The sequence below is a fragment of the Acipenser ruthenus genome, chromosome 2 (genome assembly GCF_902713425.1).
Source record: "Acipenser ruthenus chromosome 2, fAciRut3.2 maternal haplotype, whole genome shotgun sequence".
Taxonomy (NCBI): Eukaryota; Metazoa; Chordata; class Actinopteri; order Acipenseriformes; family Acipenseridae; genus Acipenser; species Acipenser ruthenus.
Window position 1 is genome coordinate 12,339,865 of NC_081190.1, and position 23,779 is coordinate 12,363,643.

At 45.1% G+C, this 23,779-nt stretch overlaps 2 protein-coding genes across 5 annotated transcripts; both read left to right on the forward strand.

Moving 5' to 3' along the window:
- Positions 1 to 2,166: 2,166 nt before the first annotated feature.
- Positions 2,167 to 10,453, forward strand: LOC117403500 (FAST kinase domain-containing protein 5, mitochondrial-like). 3 transcript variants are annotated; one of them, XM_058989606.1, is made up of 2 exons: positions 2,167 to 2,299; positions 7,123 to 10,453. In XM_058989606.1, exon 2 carries the CDS (start codon positions 7,137 to 7,139, stop codon positions 9,645 to 9,647), a length of 2,511 nt encoding a protein of 836 aa, XP_058845589.1. In that variant the 5' UTR covers positions 2,167 to 2,299; positions 7,123 to 7,136; the 3' UTR covers positions 9,648 to 10,453. The 3 variants fall into 3 exon arrangements, with proteins under 3 accessions (XP_058845589.1, XP_058845594.1, XP_058845599.1); XM_058989611.1 differs by having other exon boundaries at positions 2,174 to 2,299; positions 7,126 to 10,453; XM_058989616.1 differs by lacking the exon at positions 2,167 to 2,299 and adding an exon at positions 5,323 to 6,662.
- LOC117404094 (RING finger protein 37-like) lies at positions 2,168 to 21,603 on the forward strand. 2 transcript variants are annotated; one of them, XM_058989618.1, is made up of 5 exons: positions 2,168 to 2,299; positions 13,338 to 13,419; positions 15,323 to 16,856; positions 20,547 to 20,702; positions 21,176 to 21,603. In XM_058989618.1, exons 2-5 carry the CDS (start codon positions 13,366 to 13,368, stop codon positions 21,388 to 21,390), a joined length of 1,959 nt encoding a protein of 652 aa, XP_058845601.1. In that variant the 5' UTR covers positions 2,168 to 2,299; positions 13,338 to 13,365; the 3' UTR covers positions 21,391 to 21,603. The 2 variants fall into 2 exon arrangements, with proteins under 2 accessions (XP_058845601.1, XP_058845603.1); XM_058989620.1 differs by having other exon boundaries at positions 2,209 to 2,299; positions 13,335 to 13,419.
- The last annotated feature ends 2,176 nt before the right edge of the window (positions 21,604 to 23,779 follow it).

A 23,779-nucleotide genomic window follows, 5' to 3' on the forward strand; every position in this document is an offset into this window, starting at 1 on the left:
CTCCTAAGAGATGGTCCCCCAGGACAGGACTGGGCATGCTTTCAGGGTGTTAAAATGTTTGTACTGTTTAACCACATGTGCACCCTGGATGGGGCATGCTTTCCGGGTGTTAAAATGTTTGTACTGTTTAACCACATGTGCACCCTGGATGGGGCATGCTTTCCGGGTGTTGAAATGTTTGCACAGTGACTTTAAAAGAGGGGTGATTGTTGGGGCGTGTTTGGCAGGAGCTTCAGTGACCAAGACAGCTCAACTTGCTGATGTTTCACGAGCAACGGTGTCTAAGGTGATGTCGGCATGGAACTCAGAGGGAAAGACATCATCAGCAAAGGGCAACAGTGGACGGAAGCGCATACTCCAGGATTGTGATATCCGTGCATTAATTCAAAATGCAAGGCAAAACAGGCAAGCAACTGCAGATCAATTGACTGCAAATTTCAACCTGGGGCGCGAGCAGCCAGTTTCATCAAAAACGGTCCACTGAGAACTCCACAGAGCGGGATACCATAGTGGCCCAACGCCCTATTAAGTGACTTTACATTGGTGTTTCCATTTGTTTGTCCACTACCTGTATATAAAGCAGGCCTGCCTATATTGCATGTCTCCACACACGTGCCTGTCTGCTTTTTAATGCAGGTCTCCACACACGTGCCTGTCTGCTTTTTAATGCAGGTCTCCACACACGTGCCTGTCTGCTTTTTAATGCAGGTCTCCACACACGTGCCTGTCTGCTTTTTAATGCAGGTCTCCACACACATGCCTATCTGCTTTTTAATGCAGGTCTCCATTCCACAGGCAGAAGAAATTCCTGGCTTTAGGGACAAATATAGCTGGGTATCATCAGCATAGCAATGGAAGTTCACTCTGTGTCTGCGGATAATGTCACCTAACGGTAGCATATATAATGAAAACAACCAGCTCATCTACTGATGAGGACTCATAGAGTGGTAATGAACTCAAGATATCAGAAAGCTTAACAACAGTTGAATAATTAATTATACTGGATTTAAATGTACGGTCCCCAGTCTTTGTAGATACTGGCAGATTCACCTCAAAAAGAATGGCAAGATGATCAGAAATAGTAAGATCTGGGGTTATGATGTTCTTAACAGCGAAACCATGAGAAATTACCAGATCTAAAGTATGGCTATGATTATGCGTAGGACCTTTGACATGCAGGATATAATCTAAGGAATCTATTAGCAGAATTAGAATCAATGTAAACATGAAGGTTAAAATCACCCAATGAAAGAATACTATCATATTTGACTGTCAACATAGATAGCAGATCCCCAAATCCAGTCAGTAATAGCAGGTTTTACTTAGGTGGTCGATAAATAATTATAATATGAACAGGTAATGGACTGTTTAATGTCAAGGTTGAAACTTCAAAAGATGAATAACCTTCAACAATTTCCTGTTTGATCCTAAGTTCACTGTGGAAAACAGTAGCAAGTCCATCTCCCTGCCCAGGAGAGCGAGCTTTCTGGGAAAAAAAGAAGAGTGAGGTGGAGAAGCTTCAATCAGGGAAACATTGTCATTCGGTCCAAGCCAAGTTTCAGTTAAAGAGAGAATATCAATGTTGTAATCCTGAATAAAATCAATAATTAACTGAGCCTTATTAGCCAGAAACCTGACATTAAATAAACCTAGGTGTAAATTGGTCCAATCAAGAGCACATGATTGCGCAGGGGTAATAGGAATTTGAGGGAGGTTACTGTAGCACACACCTCTGTGTTTAATCAGCGGGTAGCGGGAATTTTAGGACACTTTAACCTGAATTTTACATGCCTCTTTAGATTCCTTCCCCTCCCTAGTTCCTAGTTTAAATACCTTGCTAGGTGATGTTCGATGTTATCAGCTAGCCTGCTTGCCCCTGACCTATTTAGGTGCAATAAATACATATCAATACTACTGTCACATCCTTTCCAATTATTTTATTTATGCTAAACTTTATTTTCCTTGATAAAACAATTTTAACTAAGTATAAACGGCACTAAAAAATTGTGGATATATTTTTTAGTTGAAGTATACCCCCTCGTGGACAAAACCAGTCAGTAGTTAACACTATTTTATATTTTTAGGATGTTGTTTTATTCGTCCTGCCCCACCTAGTGGTAACATGTCCAAACGACCAAAGAGATTTTTTTTATTTTTTGTAAAAGGCGTTCAAGGAAATGTCCCCTTTCACTTGCTGTAGCAGAACCGATGACCTTCTAGTAGAGTACTGGAGTCTGATGTTTTCCAATATCCGGGATCGCTTCACATAGAAATCGGGTCCTGTTGGTACCAAGCTAAGGTAGGACCGGGACCACAGGGATAGGTAGCTAGCTAGCTAGCTAGCTAGCTACTGATCCCCGATACCATAAGGCCTATCCTTGCAAGGCAGGCTTTTGCTGAAAACACGTGTAGGATTGGAGCTATTACATACTAGACAGTAATCTTAGGAGTTTGCATTTGATATTAATGTATTACAGCGATTTATCAGATCCAGTATCAACAGTTATATTTATTGTGTGTTATTTTTCAAGTTTAACTTTAGGTAATATAAACTCTCAGAGAGTTAGTATGCTTTTCGCCCGTGGACTTGCATATTAAGAAAACTGAAAACGTCTTTTAACTTCATTACTCGTCGTTTTTTGTTGTTTGTTTGTATTACCAAAGTAATAATGACCCAGCAGTCACAGTGAGCAGGGTTAGCTGCATAGCCCAGCAGTCACAGTGAGCAGGGTTAGCCGTGCAGCCCAGCAGTCACAGCGAGCAGGGTTAGCCGTGCAGCCCAGCAGTCACGGCGAGCAGGGTTAGCCGTGCAGCCCAGCAGTCACGGCGAGCACGGTTAGCCGTGCAGCCCAGCAGTCACAGCGAGCAGGGTTAGCCGTGCAGCCCAGCAGTCACGGCGAGCAGGGTTAGCCGTGTAGCCCAGCAGTCACGGCGAGCACGGTTAGCCGTGCAGCCCAGCAGTCACAGCGAGCAGGGTTAGCCGTGCAGCCCAGCAGTCACGGCGAGCAGGGTTAGCCGTGTAGCCCAGCAGTCACGGCGAGCAGGGTTAGCTGCATAGCCCAGCAGTCACGGCGAGCAGGGTTAGCCGTGCAGCCCAGCAGTCACGGCGAGCAGGGTTAGCCGTGCAGCCCAGCAGTCACAGCGAGCAGGGTTAGCTGCATAGCCCAGCAGTCACGGCGAGCAGGGTTAGCCGTGCAGTCCGGCAGTCACAGCGAGCAGGGTTAGCCGTGCAGTCCGGCAGTCACGGCGAGCAGGGTTAGCCGTGCAGCCCAGCAGTCACGGCGAGCACGGTTAGCCGTGCAGTCCAGCAGTCACGGCGAGCAGGGTTAGCCGTGCAGCCCAGCAGTCACGGCGAGCAGGGTTAGCCGTGCAGCCCAGCAGTCACGGCGAGCAGGGTTAGCCGTGCAGCCCAGCAGTCACGGCGAGCAGGGTTAGCCGTGCAGCCCAGCAGTCACGGCGAGCAGGGTTAGCCGTGCAGCCCAGCAGTCACGGCGAGCAGGGTTAGCCGTGCAGCCCAGCAGTCACAGCGAGCAGGGTTAGCCGTGCAGCCCAGCAGTCACAGTGAGCAGGGTTAGCCGTGCAGCCCAGCAGTCACAGCGAGCAGGGTTAGCCGTGCAGCCCAGCAGTCACTGCGAGCAGGGTTAGCCGTGCAGCCCAGCAGTCACGGCGAGCAGGGTTAGCCGTGCAGCCCAGCAGTCACAGCGAGCAGGGTTAGCTGCATAGCCCAGCAGTCACGGCGAGCAGGGTTAGCCGTGCAGTCCGGCAGTCACAGCGAGCAGGGTTAGCCGTGCAGTCCGGCAGTCACGGCGAGCAGGGTTAGCCGTGCAGCCCAGCAGTCACGGCGAGCACGGTTAGCCGTGCAGTCCAGCAGTCACGGCGAGCAGGGTTAGCCGTGCAGCCCAGCAGTCACGGCGAGCAGGGTTAGCCGTGCAGCCCAGCAGTCACGGCGAGCAGGGTTAGCCGTGCAGCCCAGCAGTCACGGCGAGCAGGGTTAGCCGTGCAGCCCAGCAGTCACGGCGAGCAGGGTTAGCCGTGCAGCCCAGCAGTCACAGCGAGCAGGGTTAGCCGTGCAGCCCAGCAGTCACAGTGAGCAGGGTTAGCCGTGCAGCCCAGCAGTCACTGCGAGCAGGGTTAGCCGTGCAGCCCAGCAGTCACTGCGAGCAGGGTTAGCTGTGTAGCCTGGATGTTCTAGGGCTCTGTCAGACACCAGATGAGCAACTGAGTGGCCTCTAGTTCACTACTAGTTTAATATTCTTATATTCTACTCTATGAATACCTGAATTGAATAGAAAACAGGGCACTGCTGTAACAGCACCGCCTGTGAAAGAATGAAAAAGCAAAGAGAGAGGAAGGTCACAGTAAAGCCGTTTTCCAACGGTACTGTTCAGACAGGCATCTTGTAATTGTGTTTGAAGTGACTCACGCCTGCCTGATTGTATTGGGTTTTATTTCCTGTATGCCTGTCCTGTATTGTCTGCCCAGTATAAGGACCCAGCTGCCTAATCCTTGTGCAGCCTATCTTACAGCTGCCAGATGCATGTATAAGATTCAGCTATTTCGGTTCAATCTTGTAAAATTAAAAAAAATAATAAAAACCAACATATACCTGCATCATATTTTGATTCTAAACGAAATTTCAAACCCCACGCAGTAACCTGGCTAGTGTGTTGTTGTGTAGGTATTATTTAACCCTTCATCAGCAGCAAGGGGTGAAGTGCCCTCCACCATGTTACAGTGAGCATATCCCAGAACTCTCTTGAAGATCACGGGAGATCCTTACGTGTGGTTAAACGCTAAGCAATAACCTTTGATACCAAGATCGTCCTTGTCTGACTTAAACGGGAGTAATCATTCTTCAAAGTGCACATGGTACATTTTTGGGGTGCACCCCTTTCCACTCTGCAAGGGTTGCAAAAAATATACATTTTTCACATGCTTTGAGTGCAGGATCCTCTAGGACAGAGGTTCCCAAACTGGTACGCGTACCCCCAGGGGTACGCGAGACGTGTTTAGGGGGTATGCGTGACAAATTGTGTAATGGCGTACATTTTTTTTTTATTTATTTTTTACTTTCTTGCATTTTCATAAGACTTGTCATACTCACACAAAACTTTAAAACGCTTTGGAAATTCCTTTCAATTTCTGCCGTGAAATGGAGAAACAAACAGAGAGTCATGCAAGACAATCTCGCGGGCAGCGGGACACTTGGGATCAACGCTGTGGTGTGCTCGTTTATTGCAAACCTCCAAGAGGTAACAATGAGAACAAAGATACACAGGGACAGTGACGTACAGAACTCTCACCACCAATAACTGTACAACGCGAATTAAATGTATTATATTTATGACGTATGTTTTTAGTTTTTTATTAATTACATTTTTTGGTGGTTATGATGAGCTATTTTCGATTTTTATGTAAATCGTTTTTTCAGAGCTTTCGATTTTTATGTACTGTATGAAATTGTTGTTTTCTGTTACTGTACTTTACAAAATGCTTGTTTTTTTCTGTCACAAAGGAACTGTACAGTACCACACTTTGTACCTTATTTCCTTTGTTGTCTTCCACAACGAAATCCCTGTGGTCACGGACACATTCTTCTGGGATTTTTGTGTTTAGGTATTTGTTTTACATTTCGCCACAATTTGCAATTCTGTTTTAAATCCTACGTATCTTAACTGTAATATAGCTTTAAATCCCGCGAACAAGCCTCCAGTCGAGAAAGTATTCAGAACTAATCAATACAAGTTAGGAAAAGGTAGTTTGTTTTTGTTTTTAATGTATTAGGTTTTTGAGTTATGTGAATTGAGTATATTTCCAGTGTTTTTCTGGTGTTCATTGTACACAGATTTATTTATTTTTTTTTTGTATCAGGGGTGTTTTATCGGTTAAACCCTAAAATCAGAAGCCGTAATTATATTATTATAGTCATTTATATTGTAAGTATATTATTGTGTATGTGTATAAATCTGTGTATTATGAAAGCATATATTAAAAACAACATGAACATATAAATCTGAATGCTAGGGGTACGCAGACAGGTCTGGAAGGGGGTACGCGGCAATCAAAAGTTTGGGAACCTCTGCTCTAGGACCTGGAATTGGATTAAGTGAAGGGATTGGATTGGATTGCTGTTATAATTTCTATACTCAAATATCACCCGCTATTACAAGTTTAGGTGATGCTTAAGTGAGAGTGACAGATGTCTGAATGCAAGTACTGTGCATTCTGTTGGTGATGATTAGACCTTTGCCATTGTGATGTAAATCTGTGAATGATTTAGAGTTATTATGTTGTTAGAGGATTATAGGCCACTGAAAAATTAGAAACATGTAAGTTTTAAAAAAGCTACTATAAAAAACATTATCTTTTTATTTATTGTAAATCTTCAGATATAAAATCGATGATGTGGACGAGAAGAGCACAGTATTCCAGTACTCTGGTAGCACATTGTTTGAACATTGTGTGTATCCAAAGGGATGGCGAAACATTTCATTTTTGATAATTATTTGAATATGAAAGGATGCTTAAAGTTCACTTTTACTAGCTTTCCCACATTTTTTCCCTGGAATTTCAACTTCGTAATGTCTTTTATTTAAGCTGCTTCTATAGAACATTCTTTGTGGCAGACTTCAATGACATCCCATGGGGGATTCACCTCTCAGGTAAATTATTGGAGAATTTTCTAATACTGGAAAGATTCTAAAGGGGTTCTAAAATGACTCTGAGTTGATATTGTTACACAGTAACCTACTTTTGAAGTAGACACGTGGCCTTTTCAATCCAGACTAAATGAAATTGACTTTTCAACAAGTCTGTGTGCATATGAGCATAGTGTAGATATTTAATAACTGAGTGGCAAGAATATGATTAGGACATGGAGTATGCAAACAAAAAAAACCTTAAAGTACAGATTCCTTCCTCTTGTATTTTAAAATTGCCATGGGTTTTAAGACACAGGTCTCTTCAGCTGCAGCACTTGCATGCACAGCAGCTGGACGCTGTGCTGTGCGTTTTATGGGTATTTTCTTTGTAGAAGATTAAAGCAGCAGTGGCTCTGTTTATAAGGAGAGAGATGGAGGGGGCGTGTCCTGCTTCTGATTGTAGCTCTGCTTCTTTCTGCAGCAGTGCTGTGAAGGATGGCCTCGGGGGTGCTGTGCCAGAGACTCTCTTTGCGGGGGATGCGCAGGTTTGCCGCGGTGTCCTGGAGAGCAAGAGGTGAAGAGACAACGGGCGGCCCTGTCCAGATGAGCAGTAACCATAGCAATGAGGATCAGGAGGACGGACAGAATCCTGACGCTGTGCTGCCCAACTTACCGGGGTACACGGTGCCCTACAACCCCTCCGCATACTGCCAAACACGCCGGAGCCAGGTGGTAACAACACATAGACCCAGTGCTGCGGATGAGGATGAGCCCCCTGAAGGCAAGCCCCTGGCCTCGGGCTCAAAGCAGCAGCAGCTACAGCAGCAGCAGACGAGAAACACCTACACTGTGTCCTGCTCTCGACGGCTCTCCAGTGCAAAGAACACGCTCCTGGACCTCGCTTTCGGGAAGGCTGGTGAGAATAAGCAGGGAGCGGCCGGGCGCAAGGCAGGCGGCTTCGGGGGCACAGAGGACAGAGAGGCGCTGTATGACAGCAAAGAAGATCCCAGGGCTTTCCAGAAACTGAGGGAGGAGTACAGAGCTCTCTGTCACAACCTCTCAGAGCCGCCCAAACCAGTTTCTACAGAGGAGGGCTTCCTGGTCCTGCATAAAGTCACCGTGCTGAAAGGGACTCTCAGTCCTCAGTCAATCAGTGAGTTTTTTGAGAAGCTGGGCCAGATTCCCACAGAGCAGCAGGTGCTGGTGAAGTCAGACACTCGGTTTGCCATGCTGTGCCGCTATGCTGTGGAGAACCTGCGTCTGTTCACCTCCCCTCAGCTAATAGACGTGCTGAGAGCCTTTGTAAGGCTGGGGATTCCCCCCACACACAGCATACTGAATGTGTTCGATTCAGAGCTTTGCAGACGGGTCTGGGATCTAGACTCCACTCAGGTTCTGCTGGTGGGGGACCTGTGGCGATGTCTGGGTCGGGCTGTGCCACAGTACTTGGACCTTGCCTACAGCAGGCTAGGACTGCGGTGCAGAGAGCTGACCCTGCCACAGCTTGTACAACTGGTTTACCTCATAGGGGAGGGCAGGAGAGCCCCACAGGAGCTAATGCAGAACCTGGAGGTCCTGGTTCTGAGGTTCTTGGATCAGACGACTCCTGAGGAGCTGGGAGCACTGTGTCTGGGCTTCTTCAAATCCAAGAGTGGGCTCTCTGAGCAGGCCATGCGCAGGATTGGGGACAGAGCTGAGGTCGTGCTGGAGGAGATGAGCAGCTATGCTGTGGTGAACGTGCTCAAGATGCTCCGATACAGCCATGTGGATCACGTGGGATTCCTGAGGAGACTGGGAGAGGTGGTCCCTGAGAGAGCCCCCTCGATGGGAGCTCAGGGACTCATGCACATTGCCTTGGCCTGCTCCTCCTTGCACTATCTCGACGAGAGGATCTTTGAAGCCATAGCTGCTGAGGTGCCTGTTAAAGCTGCTCACTGCCGTAGCAAAGACACTGCCAAGTTGCTCTGGGCCTTTTCCTCCCTGAGCTACCAGCCCAGCAATGCGGAATCCTTTTTCTCCAGCCTCACGCAGCAGATGCGTGTGAAAAGCGCTGAGTTTGAAAGGTACCCTGAACACCTCCTAACTGGGCTTCTCGCGCTTGCTTTCGCTGGCCGCTTCCCACATGACCTCATAAACCTTGCCCTGAGTCCTGGCTTTGTGAAACTAGCTGCTGAGTCCACCCAGCTAGAGCTGAAGAAGGACCTCTTCACCCTGGATGGCACAGTGGAGCTGGAGCTGCCTGGATATGCTGGCTCCCGTCTTCCAGAGGGAATTTGCACAGAGGTGACCGAGATGCTGTGGGGATTTGCCAGCCAGGACGTGTGCCAGAAAGCAGAAGTGCGAGAGGCTGAGACCCTGCTGCAGTCCATGCTGGGGGGCCCTCAGTACGTGAAAAACTACATGATCCTGCCACACATGAGGTCCAGTGACCTGGAGATCCACCTGGACTCCGCAGGCAGAGCCCTGCCCTTCAACACACAGCCTGCCGCAGCCCTGGACCTGGGTACACAGCGGGAGCAGAGCATCAGGAAGTGGGAGATGAAGCACGCAGGAGTGCCCCTCACTGATGATCTAGTGTCTCAGCTCCTGAATGTGAAGAGCAGTAGAAGCACCCCGGAGCCTGCAGCTGATGAGGGCGGTGGCCCCAGGACTCCGACAGCAGAAGAGAGCAGGAGGGAGTTCTTCGGTGGTGTTGTCCTGACTGAGGGGCTCCTAGATGCCATGACAGGGTCCCCCTGCTCCAGACCCCCCCTCTCCCCTCCAGCAGAGCCCCCCTCTCCCCTTACCGGAGTGCGCAGACTGGCGGTCCAGGTCTCGAATCGGAACCAGTTCTGCTACGGGTCCCGTCACCTCCTGGGGCTTCACGCCATGAAGAGACGGCAGCTGAGCCGAGCCGGCTACACGGTGCTGGAGCTGCCCTTCTGGGAGTGGTTCCCTCTGCTCAGACGCACACGCTCTGAGAAACTCGCCTATCTCCATTGCAAGCTCTACGGGACCCTTGACTGAACAGGCACAAAAAGCACCTGCCTTCCAGGGTCAGGGAATAAGCCATTCCAGGGTTTACTCTGATCAGAATTCAAACAGCTGTGCTATAGACATGATACTGACCTTCTCTGATTTCATATACAGTGTATAAGCTTCATGTCTTTATTTCAAAATGATGGCAATAGAAAGGGGATATTGTAGCCAATGCATATTCTGAGCTAAGTTTAGGAATAAAGAACACGATATGTACCACAAATCTGGCATTTGTCATTCAAATGTGTTCAGAGTTTTAAATGCTAAATCTCTAAACTCTACATTTTCATCCTGTAACTGCCATAAATAATGAAGATATAGTATCAGTTAGGTTTCTTGGCCTGTGAATTCTCTACCTCATTAGGTGCATTGGCAGGTTTGCAGGCACAATACATTTCAAGCTGTGGTTGGTTACATTTTGAACACCTCAAACATGCCTGTCTTTCACAATCCTGAACTGGTTGTAGCCAAATAGTTGCAATTCAGCACTTTTCATCTTTGGGTATGATTTTGGTAAATTTGATGGCATTCTCAAACAAAGTCTTCACCAAAATGAGTCCTGCATAGAACCCTTGTTATACAGCTAAAGGCAAATAAAACCTGCAAATTAATGTTACGTTAACATATTGAATTACATACTGCTTTGTAGTTTTCCATATACTTAATGAAAAACTGACAAAAATTGAAACATGAAATACTGTAGTACTGTTATGGCTTCCGGTAGACTTTTGTAATATCATTTAGTGGTTTTAATTGATTACATGATGTTAAATAAAAGTTCTAAATTATGTTCATATAGTTTTTTTTATTTTTTATGTCTCAATCCAAAAATTTCTTTGTGATGCAAAACTTAGCAGTAATTGAGAGTAAAGCACTGTGAAGCTTGGATGTGTTTAACTGTGTCCCTAGTGAAGCCAAGAATGGACCGCACCACTCTGGCGTTATAGGCTGGCCCGAAATACCCCTACACCAGTGCAACAGACATCCCATCACATTGCCATGCTTGTAGAGGCTGTTATGCAAAAATAATAATAATAATAATATGTTTTCAGAAATACAGATGCTTAAAATAATTGCTTTTGGTAAGTGGAGGGAATATGCAGTGTTGTAGAAGGGCCAGTTAAGTTAAGCTAAGTTAGCTCTCGCCATATGAAGGTTAAACAGTGCTGAAAAAATGAGATTGGACTAATAAACACTCTCTAAAAACACCTGAAAAGGGTTTCATGAAATGAAAATGTGATTTTATTAATTCAAATGGTCCTTAAAGTTTCGTGGGAAGTGCCCCATATTTCTACAATCTTCATTGTCAATATGAACCTGTTATTGGTCACACTGATGACTGAAACAGAAAATGATACACAAAGTGATTCAAACAAGTTGTTAAGATAACTGACATTTCTCACCTGTAAAGCCTGTCTTTAATATCCAAGATAAAGATAAATGTCTAAGCAAAAGTTTACAGAACGTCTTAAAATCATTTTTCACATTGATGAAAGATCTTTGAAGATTGTAATTTGCGGTTATTAAACTGTGAATACCTTGACTCCCTCGGGTGCTGGTACAAATGAATACCTCACTGTTGAGTGAAGGATTGTTTGGATAATGCTTTTGTGTTCATTGTTTCCACCCCCTTGCAAACATGCATCAGGAATTCATGTGTGTCCCTGGTTCTGGTGACCTTGTACATGAAGATTTGGGTTTTCTTTTGAGTGATTTTTTTGGAATGTGATGGAATTTGTACCGCAACGTCCTTAAGATGTGTGTGCTCATTGCAGAATGACATCAACTTCTAAAAACAACACGTTTTTCTGTTCTCTGTACGTGTGTTTATGTTTGCTCAATTAAGTTATGTTGTTTAGGTAATGATGTGCAGTTCCACAGCTTTATTAGCAGAAACACTCCTAAATAGTGCTACATTCTGAAAAACTAAAATAAACCTAATACATTCATTGACTGATGTTTTGAGTAGAAGTCTAGTTCAATTTCTATGATTAAGCGCTTCAATTAAAGAGCAGCTTGGAAAGTTAAAGCCCCCTTGTGGCCTCAAGTTGTATAACTCATAGTTTCCTCCCAGTGCCAAATTGCAATTTAAATGATGCCTGTTGCTTTCTCTTTTTTAATGTCTTCCACACAGTGTATGTTGCCGAGCCAGAGATTTCAAGCTCATGGTATTAAACCGTAATGCACTACCAGCCATACAGTCTCAACAGAATCACTGGCAAGGTTTATAAAACAGAATTAGAGGTAGCGCACAGTAATAGTTGCACAGTTATTCCTGATCTTGGTTAACAACAAACTTCAATGCATCCTGCTGCCACTGGGTGTTTTTATGGTAATTAAAAAATGAGCTAAGCTATGGATGTCACACATCATAAGAACACTATGCCTAAACACGTATCGCTTTGTGGGTAATATTGTAACATAGTCCACAGTCTTACTGCTTTGATAAGCTAAGAATATATCAGCATTAACAATTGTGTTGCCTGCTATACACGCCATTGTTTAATTGCAGTGGAAAGCGAGTACACAACCACAGGTCATTTCTAATCGGATAGGTTCATCTTCTCCCGACACACATTTGTCTTGTCATGACGTGTAGGTCGCTGTCCTCCATGCTGACTCGGAATCTCCAGGATATATTGAGAGGGTTCTTCCATCTCTCTGCTAGCAGCTCATTTAGGCTAGCTGAGTGCTTGGTTTGGTATACATGATGATCAAACAAGGATCTGCATTAAAATGAGTGTTTTCTTTTTTGTTTGTTTTTTACACAAAGGAAAGCCTGGTCATTTTAAAAACTAAAAAGTATAATTCCTTCACCTTACAAAGACATTCGCTTCCACTTTTGTATATAGTGTGTGTTTGTTTGTTAACAGTAGTGTTATTTAATTAAAAAGAGTCACGTAGACCTGGAGCCCTTGTCAGCCCATCAGTTCTACCCTGTGCTGCTGTGCTTAATGGTAGTAAGTCTGTCTGAATAGCACAAGGTCTTCCATTCAGGACCCAACATAGCTTTGTATTCTCCTTTTATAGATAATAGAACAAGACAAAATAATAGTACAATCAAATATTTTTTTCCAGGGCTCCCGAGTGGCGCATCCAGTAAAGGCGCTCTGCGTGGAGTGCAGGGTGCGCCATATAGTCTGGATGTCGCCGGTTCGAGTCCTGGCTCTTACTTTGCCGACCAAGGACGGGAGCTCCCAGGGGGTGGCGCACAATTGGCCGAGTGCCGCCCGGGGGGAGGGTGTCCCCGGCTCACCATGCACCAGCGACCCCTGTGGTCTGGCCGGTCACCTGCGGCCTTGCCTTAAGCTGCCCAGGGCTGCGTTGTCCTCCGACGTTGTAGCTCTGGGTAGCTGCATGGTGAGTCTGTGGTGTGTAAAGAAGCGGGCGGCTGACTGTGTGTGTTCGTCTTCGCCCCTCCCTCATGTACAATTTTGCACCATGTGAGAAGATCAATTATAAAAACAGTTCCAGTAGTAAAGTAAGACTTTATTTACAGGGTCTTCTTTTAGACTAAAAACTTTTATATTGTAAGTCTATTGCTTAGATGTTCTGAACATTTATAAAAATCACATTATTTTTGTCATTGTGTTCATTACAGTTACAGAAAAAGGCCATTCTTGAGTTTTGAGTTTACAGCATGATTTACACACATGTATCCTTTTCCGTACAAAGCAGAGACGAGAGCAAGAAGCCTGGAGAGACCATGGTGATCAACCTCTGTCTGCCACACTTCAGACCCTCCATATACTGCAATAAGGTACTGTGCTACAAACCCTCTGTTTACTGCGAGATACTGCACCTCAAACCCTCCATTTACTGCAATAAGGTACTTTATATCTTTAGAATAGACACAATACCCATCAAAGCATGTATCTGTATCTTTATTTTGATTCCTTTTGTTATAAGATTTCCTTCTCAAATTCTGACGCAAGCGGTCCGTGAAGCCACATCAGGTTGCTGCAAAGGCGGAGGTGCTATAAAGATTTGCAGTGCTTTGAACTATTAATCCTGTTGAAGAATTGGAAGTAATATAATAAAATCTGTGGTTTCCAAAATATCCACATTAAATAACAGAACTCAAGGTCGCTGTTGTGCATAGGTTATACCAGTGCTAATGAAGCAGTGAACTAACTGCAGCTTGCAGCACCATTATAGGATTTTTTAAAAGTAACTGTAAAAAACAAACAAAAAAAAACACTAACAATTTAATATAAAATCAAATATTAGAAGCCACTTCTGCATGGTGCAGTCTTAAATATTATAACATATTAACTACAGGATTCCCAAAATATTTTGTTGGCGTTTTGTCATGATTGTTCACCAAATAGCTATATCGAATCAAGGCATTGGTGCTGGAAAAATCTGTCTTTCTGGGGCTCGACATTAGACCATATATTTGCTGAGCCCCCTGGTAACACTTTCAAAGTAAAGCCAAATATAATTTGCAGCAGTGAAATGGGGATGAATTTGTGGTTTTCCTTAAAATGAACCTGACGGCCCCTGCAGGGCGATGTGAGCAGGCTCCTCTGTGAACAGGCTGCTCTGCAGGGCAGGGTGAGCAGGCTCCTCTGCAGGGCAGGGTGAGCAGGCTCCTCTGTGAACAGGCTCCTCTGCAGGGCAGGGTGAGCAGGCTCCTCTGCAGGGCAGTGTGAGCAGGCTCCTCTGGTCCATACCGGACCCATCCTGCTCAGCAGCGACCTTGCCTACTATTCCAATGTAGATTTAGTTGAGTGTCTGGCTACTGAATGTAACCTTAAGTAAGTTACTCCACAATTACAGCTAATTATTATTATTATTATTATTATTATTATTATTATTATTTATTTCTTAGCAGACGCCCTTATCCAGGGCGACTTACAATGATTACAAGATACCACATTATTTTTACATACAATTACCCATTTATACAGTTGGGTTTTTACTGGAGCAATTTAGGTAAAGTACCTTGCTCAAGGGTACAGCAGCAGTGTCCCCACCTGGGATTGAACCCACAACCCTCTGGTCAAGAGTCCAGAGCCCTAACCACTACTCCAGACTGCTGCCCTAATAGAGGTCTGTGAAACTGGCCACATTTTTATTTATTTATTTATGTATGTATTTATTTATTTATTATTTTTTAGGGCTTTCCTGAACTAAGTACTGCTTTTGAGGCCTGATCCAAAGTGCCAGTGTTTGTTAGGCTCGTCACTCTCTGACTATCTCTACACAAGGGAGGTGACTAAACACCACCCTGTGTTCGCCTCCAACACAATTGCACTGAATGGACTAAATTAGACTGGGTGTCTTATTCAGACTGCCTTGAGTGAATAACTTCTCAGAAGAAAAAACAGTTCTATTGTTCTGTAGAATTCAAAAAGAAAATGACAATGAGCAGAGTAAAGGTTATTACTGCCACAGTTAAATTACTTTTTATTCCTTTGAGGTTCTTTATATATTTTATACCACAGACAATTAGCCTCCATTTTCAAGGACAGAGATTTATTAGGGTGACATTAGGGGAACAAGGCTGAATGTGTTAGATGGAATAAGGTGTTAATGAGAAGAAGGTGTTTTCTGATTGATGTTTTATTAAGTAACTATGAACAAGGATCCCAGATTAAAGGTTTTTTAGGATTAACACAAATCTAATCTGATTACCTGTACTCCCTGTCCTATCCCAGGTGTGTGCAGATGGCTATGAAGTGTCCAACCTGATCTCCGAGGACCCTAGCCTCCGGAGACGAGGGTTCAGGGCAGAGTACTTCATCCGTCCTCCTGTCCACGTCACGCTGTCCTTCCCCTTCAGCACAGAGATCAGGAGAGTGGATGTGAACATGATGACGGGGGGGACAGACAGGGGACAGACGTCTCGGGGACTGGAGATCTTCACTTCATCCACCTCCTGCAAGCCAGTGTCTGACAGCGCAGAGTCAGGTTCGAGCAATAGCCCAGCCTTCTCCGATAAAGATATTTTTACATTGCTGGGGAAAGCCGTCCTGAAGGAGCACTGCCAAGCCTCCTTCAGCCACCGAGGATACAGGCATAGGCCTCCCTTTCACAGCGGTGATCCTCCAGCCCTGGACTCTAGTACTGTGCAACATCAGGAATTCTGGAGCAAGGGCCCTGCCTCCCTGTCAAGTGTGACACACTTGAGGATCTGTCTCTCCCACACTGGGGGCTCCTGCCCTGTGGGTCTCAGAAAGCTGGAAGTTTGGGGTCAGCCCTCGAGATCCTGCTCACAAGATGTGATAGACAGAGTGTTGAATGCTCATCTGGAGAGCCAGAGAACTGTACCAGCCTTACTGTCTCTTCCATTTCCTCCGGCAGCGGTTCTGCCTTTGGAAGCCAATGGAACGTCTGATATTCCTGAGGAGTTTCTAGATCCCATCACCCAAGAAGTGATGACTCTGCCCCTGCTGCTGCCTTCTGGGAAGGTGGTGGACCAGAGCACCATGGAGGAGTACGAGCGGAGGGAGGCAGGCTGGGGGCGCCCCCCAAACGACCCCTTCACAGGGGTACCCTTCAGCCGACATTCCAAGCTCCTGCCTCACCCCAGCCTGAAAGCCAGGATTGACCGGTTTCTGCTGCAGCTTGGAGACAGGCAGGCAATGGCAGTAGGTGTGTTGGGCAGAGCCAGCCTGTCAGAGCTGCCACGCCCGTCGAGATTAATACCTGTATCGGCAGCATCCTCCTCAGAGAAGAGGAAGGTTGAGCCTGTGGAAGAGAGTGGACTCGCTGCTTCCAAGGACTTCAGAAACCCCACAGCCTCTGAGCACCCTGAGCACAAGGTTTCCCCTCGAGACTCCACATTTCTCCCTGTCTCTGCTGTCACATTGGGCCGAACAGCCTCTTCTAGATATCCAGTGAATGATAAAACATCCCGCAACCCAAGGCACTTCACTACCTCCAATAAACTAAAGAGATTGGCTCCCTCAAGAGACTCGGAGACCCACTCTGAGACTTCCTCAGGAGGCTGTGAGGACACTCCGTCGTCTCAAGCACTGGTTCTGCCCTGCAGAGAACCTGCTACTCCCAGTGCCTACACACACCGTGAGGCCCAGCCTGCCTCTAGAGACTGTGCCCTGGCTGCCTCTCAGGACCTGGGGCTCTCCAATCTGGCGGCAGCAGACCCCAACAGCAGCTCTGCCTCAGAAAAGCCGTCCAAAAGACTGAGAACAGAAAGAGCTTCCAGCTTCTCACAGACTCCCAGCTCAGGTGAATACTGTCATACTCTTGTATGTGCACCTTCCTTAAAAAGCATATTTTTTATATATAAAGGCAAGTTTTATATACAGAATAATACAGAACTGTAATAATTTAGAGGTTGGAATTGTCATCATAGGCTCACACCTTCTCTTGAGTGAAATACAGCACTCCATGAACGGTCATGCAGTGTACTGTTTCATATAACAAGTATGATGCATGGGGGAAGGCGGGTTTAAACAGCTGAATTCAGGAATTACTTTGCTAATACTGAGCTTTGCATCTGCATAGCAACGCAGTGTAATTTGGAGCAGTGTGTTTATCCCAGTCACACTCTTGTTGGATTTGAATGAATGCAAGATACACAGATTTCTGAATGAGATCTGGTAAATGTATTCACTGTGTAGCATTGAATATAAAAAATACTTGTTGGTAAATAAATAGCGGGTTTTCTGGCGTCCTGTCTGGCCACCTGCAGATTTCCACGTCATATCGGAGCCTCTCCAGGGAAGCATTCTATACCGCGACGCATAAATAAAAGCTGAAAATGTCAGGCCTACAAGAGCCAAGTGAAAAAAAATCAGATTAGTGGTTGATAATGAAATGTAATACACACATCTCAAAGTATGGAGGGGTTTGCATTCCCATCTTTTCGTGCATGTTCTCTATCTGCGCGTCAGTGATTGCATAATAGAGGTTAATATAGCATGATTTCTACATGGTAATGGGTTTAGTAATCTCAGTTAAGATTAATTATCTAGCAATATGTTGCGCTCTGGTTCACAGAATTGTACCATTCCTAATTTACTCCAATCTCAGTACATAGGCTTGTTCCTGGCAAGGATGCCTGATGGTGGCGTCAAGGGGTAGACATTTTATATAGGTGTCAGATTTGTCAGCCCTTTACTATTTGTGATAGGCGCTTGTGTTTGTTGGGAACAGCGTGATATATTCTGAAGAAGCTAAATTACCCCTTAACAAACTCTTTGAACTTTGACTTTGGGGTGAAAAACAGTTCCGGGAATTACCCATCAGGTTTTGAAACCTCTATAGCCTCTTTTTGTGTTCTGGAGTAGCTGTATGTACAGCTTGCTGTTAATTTTTTATTATTTCAGTTCTGTATTATTTTTACTCTGAGCTCTCTTCATCATGCGCAGGCCATCCTGCAGTTATTTCTTTTTTGTGTTCTTGGAGTAGCTGTATGTACAACTTAATTTGGATTATTTCAGTTCTGTATTATTTTTACTCTTAGCTCTCTTCTCCATCATGCGCAGGCCGGCCTGCAGTTATTTGTTGGTCAGGGGTCAGGCCAACGGAGGCTACAGTCTTTTATGTGTTCCAAGGTCGGTGTGGTTTCTATGGCAACACTCGTGTCGTGTTAAAGAAATGAAAGTCCTGTTTTCTCATTTAATTAAACCATTCTTTACTCTGTGTAGTGTGAATCAAATCTTATCTTTGTTTGTCCTAGCCCCCTCTGCTGTTCCAGAGTTTGTCCTAGACCCCTCTGCTGTTCCAGTGTTTGTCCTAGCCCTCCTCTGCTGTTCCAGTGTTTGTCCTAGCCCTCCTCTGCTGTTCCAGTGTTTGTCCTAGCCCTCCTCTGCTGTTCCAGTGTTTGTCCTAGCCCCCTCTGCTGTTACAGTGTTTGTCCTAGCCCTCCTCTGCTGTTCCAGTGTTTGTCCTAGCCCCCTCTGCTGTTACAGTGTTTGTCCTAGCCCTCCTCTGCTGTTCCAGTGTTTGTCCTAGCCCCCCTCTGCTGTTCCAGTGTTTGTCCTAGCCCTCCTCTGCTGTTCCAGTGTTTGTCCTAGCCCTCCTCTGCTGTTCCAGTGTTTGTCCTAGCCCTCCTCTGCTGTTCCAGTGTTTGTCCTAGCCCTCCTCTGCTGTTCCAGTGTTTGTCCTAGACCCCTCTGCTGTTCCAGTGTTTGTCCTAGCCCTCCTCTGCTGTTCCAGTGTTTGTCCTAGCCCTCCACTGCTGTTCCAGCGTTTGTCCTAGCCCTCCTCTGCTGTTCCAGCGTTTGTCCTAGCCCTCCACTGCTGTTCCAGCGTTTGTCCTAGCCCCCCGTCTACTGTGCCAGCGTTTGTCCTAGCCCCCCGTCTTCTGTTCCAGCGTTTGTCCTAGCCCCCCGTCTACTGTGCCAGCGTTTGTCCTAGCCCCCCGTCTACTGTGCCAGCGTTTGTCCTAGCCCCCCGTCTTCTGTTCCAGCGTTTGTCCTAGCCCCCCGTCTACTGTGCCAGCGTTTGTCCTAGCCCCCCGTCTACTGTGCCAGCATTTGTCCTAGCCTCCCTCTGCCATTCCAGCATATGTTTTTTAGTCCTGTGTGAATCATGCTTTAGCCTCCCTCATTGGAACAGGGTAATAGGAAATATATGTGCTCTCTTCCTGTGCAGTCTGGATCTCACCAAAGATAATCTGTTACACCAAGATATTCAACTGCATTGATTCTCAATGGAGACTTCCTTCAAGCTACACGCAAAGGGTTGTGGAATACAAATTGAGCTCTGGGGAAGTTTTTCTATTGAGAGTCAATGGAACGGTATTGGATTGAGCTGGTTTAAGCTATTGTTACCCAGGTTTAAAAATAATAAAAAAAACTCTATAAAAATAGTCTGTTTTACTATTGCCCAGGGTGTCTTGAAGAAAAACATAACCCTTGGTAATGATGACATTCTGTAATTGAAATGCACTTTTCTGAATGCAGTCCCAGAGATGGCACATGCACAGAAAACCAAGATGAGCATTTCATACAGTACAGAGGACAGGTGCAAACAGAAAACTGAGATGAGCGTTTCATACAGTACAGAGGACAGGGGCAAACAGAAAACCAAGATGAGCATTTCATACAGTACAGAGGACAGGTGCAAACAGAAAACCGAGATGAGCGTTTCACACAGTACAGAGGACAGGTTCAAACAGAAAACTGAAATGAGCGTTTCACACAGAATAGAGGACAGGGGCAAACAGAAAACTGAGATGAGCATTTCACACAGTACAGAGGACAGGGGCAAACAGAAAACATGCTGCTATTATTGGTGTTAGACGTCAGTTTATATATACTTTGAGGTTTTTCTTTTTACCGTTTATTCATATTTCATTTGGATCAGACCCATATTCATGATTTCCATTTTACAATATTTCAACTTTTTATTGAAGTTTTTTTTATATAATTTAAATAAGAGTAATGTGAATTCTGGAATCAATCTAATTTAATATATTTCACATAATATTCAATTACAGTAAGGTTAAAGTAGCAACTGCAGTAGCCTAAGTACAGCAAAATATAATGCTTATTACCACGCTACTACAGTAAGCGTAGTATTTTGCTACATGTCAATATGTTGCTGCAATCACAAAACATCTTTAGTACTAGACTTGATTTTAAGTTGTAATTTACACTGGATTTAGTTTTTTATTTGGGTGGAGGGTTCTTAACAGACTGCGGGAATTGTGCGCACATCTCTTAAAAAAACATGTGGGATTCTCGCAGTCGTGCACTGAAATGATGCCCTGTTCATGCACTCAATACAAAAATAGCCCCGGAGCACTCTTTATATCACATCATCCCTTCTGTACCTCATGATGGAAGTAAAGGCAGAGTTGAGTATCTTGGTAATATAGAATATCTTTGATCTCACAGGAAGTGTCTGTGTTCTCTTCCTGTGTAGTCTGGATCTCTAAGGAAGTGTCTATGCTGTCTTCCTATACAGGCCCCTCCTCCCATGAGCAGAGGCTATCAGAGAGTTTGGATGTAGCGTTGACCTCTGCACTGCGTAACCTCCCATCATTCACTGTACAGCTCGGAGTGGACAAGCCCATGCCAGGAGTCTGCGAGGGGACCTCCAGCTACAGCCAGACCAGTCCAGGTAGGTCTGACAAGGGGGCTGGTTAGACCTGACCAGGTGTGCTTCTGACTGTAATGCAGCCTTGTATTAAACACTCAGACACACACAGACACAGACACACACAGGGTATTTGTTGAGCCAATGTGAGTTAATTTTGGCATGCGACAACATCACCCAGGAGCCAGAAGAGAGACAAGTTTGATTAACAGTAAGATGAGGCCTAGCTTCCCTGAGTGCTTAAACGATAGATCAGAAAGAAAAGAGAAACTGGAGTCAGAATCCTGAATCTCTAGGAGGCAAAACATTGTTTCAGAGCAAGCTAGGGCTAAGACCATTCACTGAGCCCTAACAGTGAGTTATAATATCCTATTTTCTGTATTCTTTGCTTTGTCAGAGCCTCTTTTCTTATTGTGTTCTGGGAACTCAGTAGGCACTTATGAATACACACAGCAGATGTTTGTTCAGTTGCTTGTCTTCTTGTTTTTTCTGTACAGATCGTGGGCCGGCAATGGCTGGTGGACACAACTGCTGCTGCTCGTGTTCGCAGACGCTGTCTGTCTACTCGCTGTCCACTGCCACCTTCCAGCTTCCCTGCGCCCACCTGCTGTGCCGACCCTGCCTGTCCCAGAGACACGCACACCAGTCAGTCCACTGTCCATCCTGCGGGGACACTGTACCAGCCCGGGATGTTACCCGTGTCTATTTCTAATAAACAAGAGACACAGAGAGGTGTCTGTCCATCTTATAAAGACACGGCCTCAACTGGGGACATCACTTACGAGTGTGAAGGGGAGCCGTGTCTGTCCCCCCAGTGTTGTGCAAATTGGTGTTTCAGCCATGTGAGGAGATGTTCTGTGTTGAGCTGCATTATAAAGCCATGGCTTGGAAATAAAAGGAAAAAAAATAAAATTCTTGCAATACAGCTTGTTCACTTTTTATATTGAAGAGTATGCAGAGAGAAAAAAAATACATTCATTGAAAGGTTGGGTACTTCTGTCGAATAACAAAGGACCATATAGAAAATTGTTTGTGCTGCCGGGCTTGGCATTAGCAGCAGCAGCAGCATTCGAGGCCACAGAACAATTAAAAGTTCCATCTGATTTTATTCAGAAGCACTTTCAAATGTGCACCGTGGAAGACGAACGCAGTGGCACTGAACAGCAATCACTCTTCTCATGGACACATTGTACAGGGGTCCTTATTTGTCAAAGCAATAAACAGCTTGGAATGCTAATTCAAGGATTCCGCAGTGCACAAAAGTGTTCTAATTTGACTTTGGTTGACGCTGCTTGGGTCCTGAGTCCACCTGAATCTAATGCAGAATGATTTGTATGGTATGTGCGACTGTGCACAATTAAATCTGCAGGCTGGTTTAGATGTGAAACTCTGCAACCCACCACTTTGACCTTCTGTGTCTGAGAAACAGACGTCAGCGTCTTTGTTCAGCTGTTTCAAATAGTCTAGATGGACAGCATTCTTTGTTTTCTCCAAGTAAATGTACTTTGAACCATTTCTTACAGACCAGGTCTAGGCTATTCAGCATAGCCTCTCCCATGTACTGCATGGTAACTCTATGACCCCTCCATGAAGACGTTGAAAAAGACTTTGTCAGAACGTTTGTCATTGAATTTATGATTCTCTTTAGCATTTCTAAATTCACTATTGAGTGTTAACCCTTTGCGGTCCATTTATTCAGCGTCTGTCAGGCGCGTCGGGTCCAATGTATTTTCACACGAGCTGTTTATTTTACATGCGCTGTTTAAAAGTAATTTTTTTCACAGTAAAACAGGTTTAAAAGGCACTGCATATCAACAGGACACTCAGTACTGCAGCCCTGCCCCACTCCTTGTTCACTGTATTTATCACATATCTCTTCATAGTAGTGCATACTGATAAATCATCTCCTGATCACTCGTTTTATCACCAAACTCCTCAATAATGTGATCCAAGTCGTTATTTTATTACTATAACATCTCAAAAAGCTTGGCAAATGTCTGTCATATTCTTTGAGCGGTGGATGCGGAAGCAGCTATCTTGTTTGTTTATGCCTGTGTTGTCTGTGGTGAAGGGACTATGGCTGGGACCAAATCAAAATTTTGACAACCCGCTAATCGCACTTAACAAAACTATTTAATAGCGTTTTCTTTTTATGAGTAGAAGAAATAAGATACTTACAAAAAAAATAAGAAAACGCTATTAAATACAGTTTGGTTAAGTACGATTAACGGGTTGTCAAAGTTTTGATTTGGTCCAGGCCTATGTGTATTGCTCAGATCGCCCCCCTGCCCCCCCCCCTTTTTTTTGCCCCCGGCTTCTATGGGTCTCACTCAGCCATTGAAAGGTTTTCTCAGCTTTTTCCGGAGAAAAAACGACTAGGGACCTGTGTTTGACGTCTTTTTGTTGATGTTAATATGTTGCTATGGCACCCAAGCATATCCGGAATTAACAGGTAAATCAGTAACTGTTCCCTCACCCTTGTCTTCTTTTCTTGTACGGTCCGAAGTTAATGAGTGAAATTGGAGGGAGAGATGCCTGTGCACACCCAGACTGCCTCATTACCATCTCTAATTTACTGGGAACACTGGCTCCTCAACAAGTGCGCACTCATGAAAGCACACCAGCAGGGATCTCTGTCACTAAGCAGAACTGGGCTACTACTTGTGGTTTTTGTAGCCTGTCTTGAACAGAAACCATTAAAGCTGGGGTCACACAAAGGATTCAGCGTGGTTGCAAAATAACCCATTTTTTAAAATTTTGATATCATTATATCTGCTGTGTTGAATAGAGACTTTGTATTAATGCCTGTTCAATCAAATAACCAACCAACCAAATAAGGACTTGCCATGTACAGATGATTTGAGCCATCACCAATAACAATGAAAACAGCCTGCACTCTACAGCAGACACTGAGCTGTGAAACTCCCAACCCCACGTCATTTTCTGTTAACATACAGATAGTGGACAAAAAAATGTAAAGTCACTTAATAGCACGTTGGGCCATTATGGTATGCCGCTCTGTGGAGTTCTCGGTGGACCCTTTTTGATGAAACTGGCTGCTCGCGCCCCAGGTTGAAATTTGCAGTCAATTGATCTGCAGT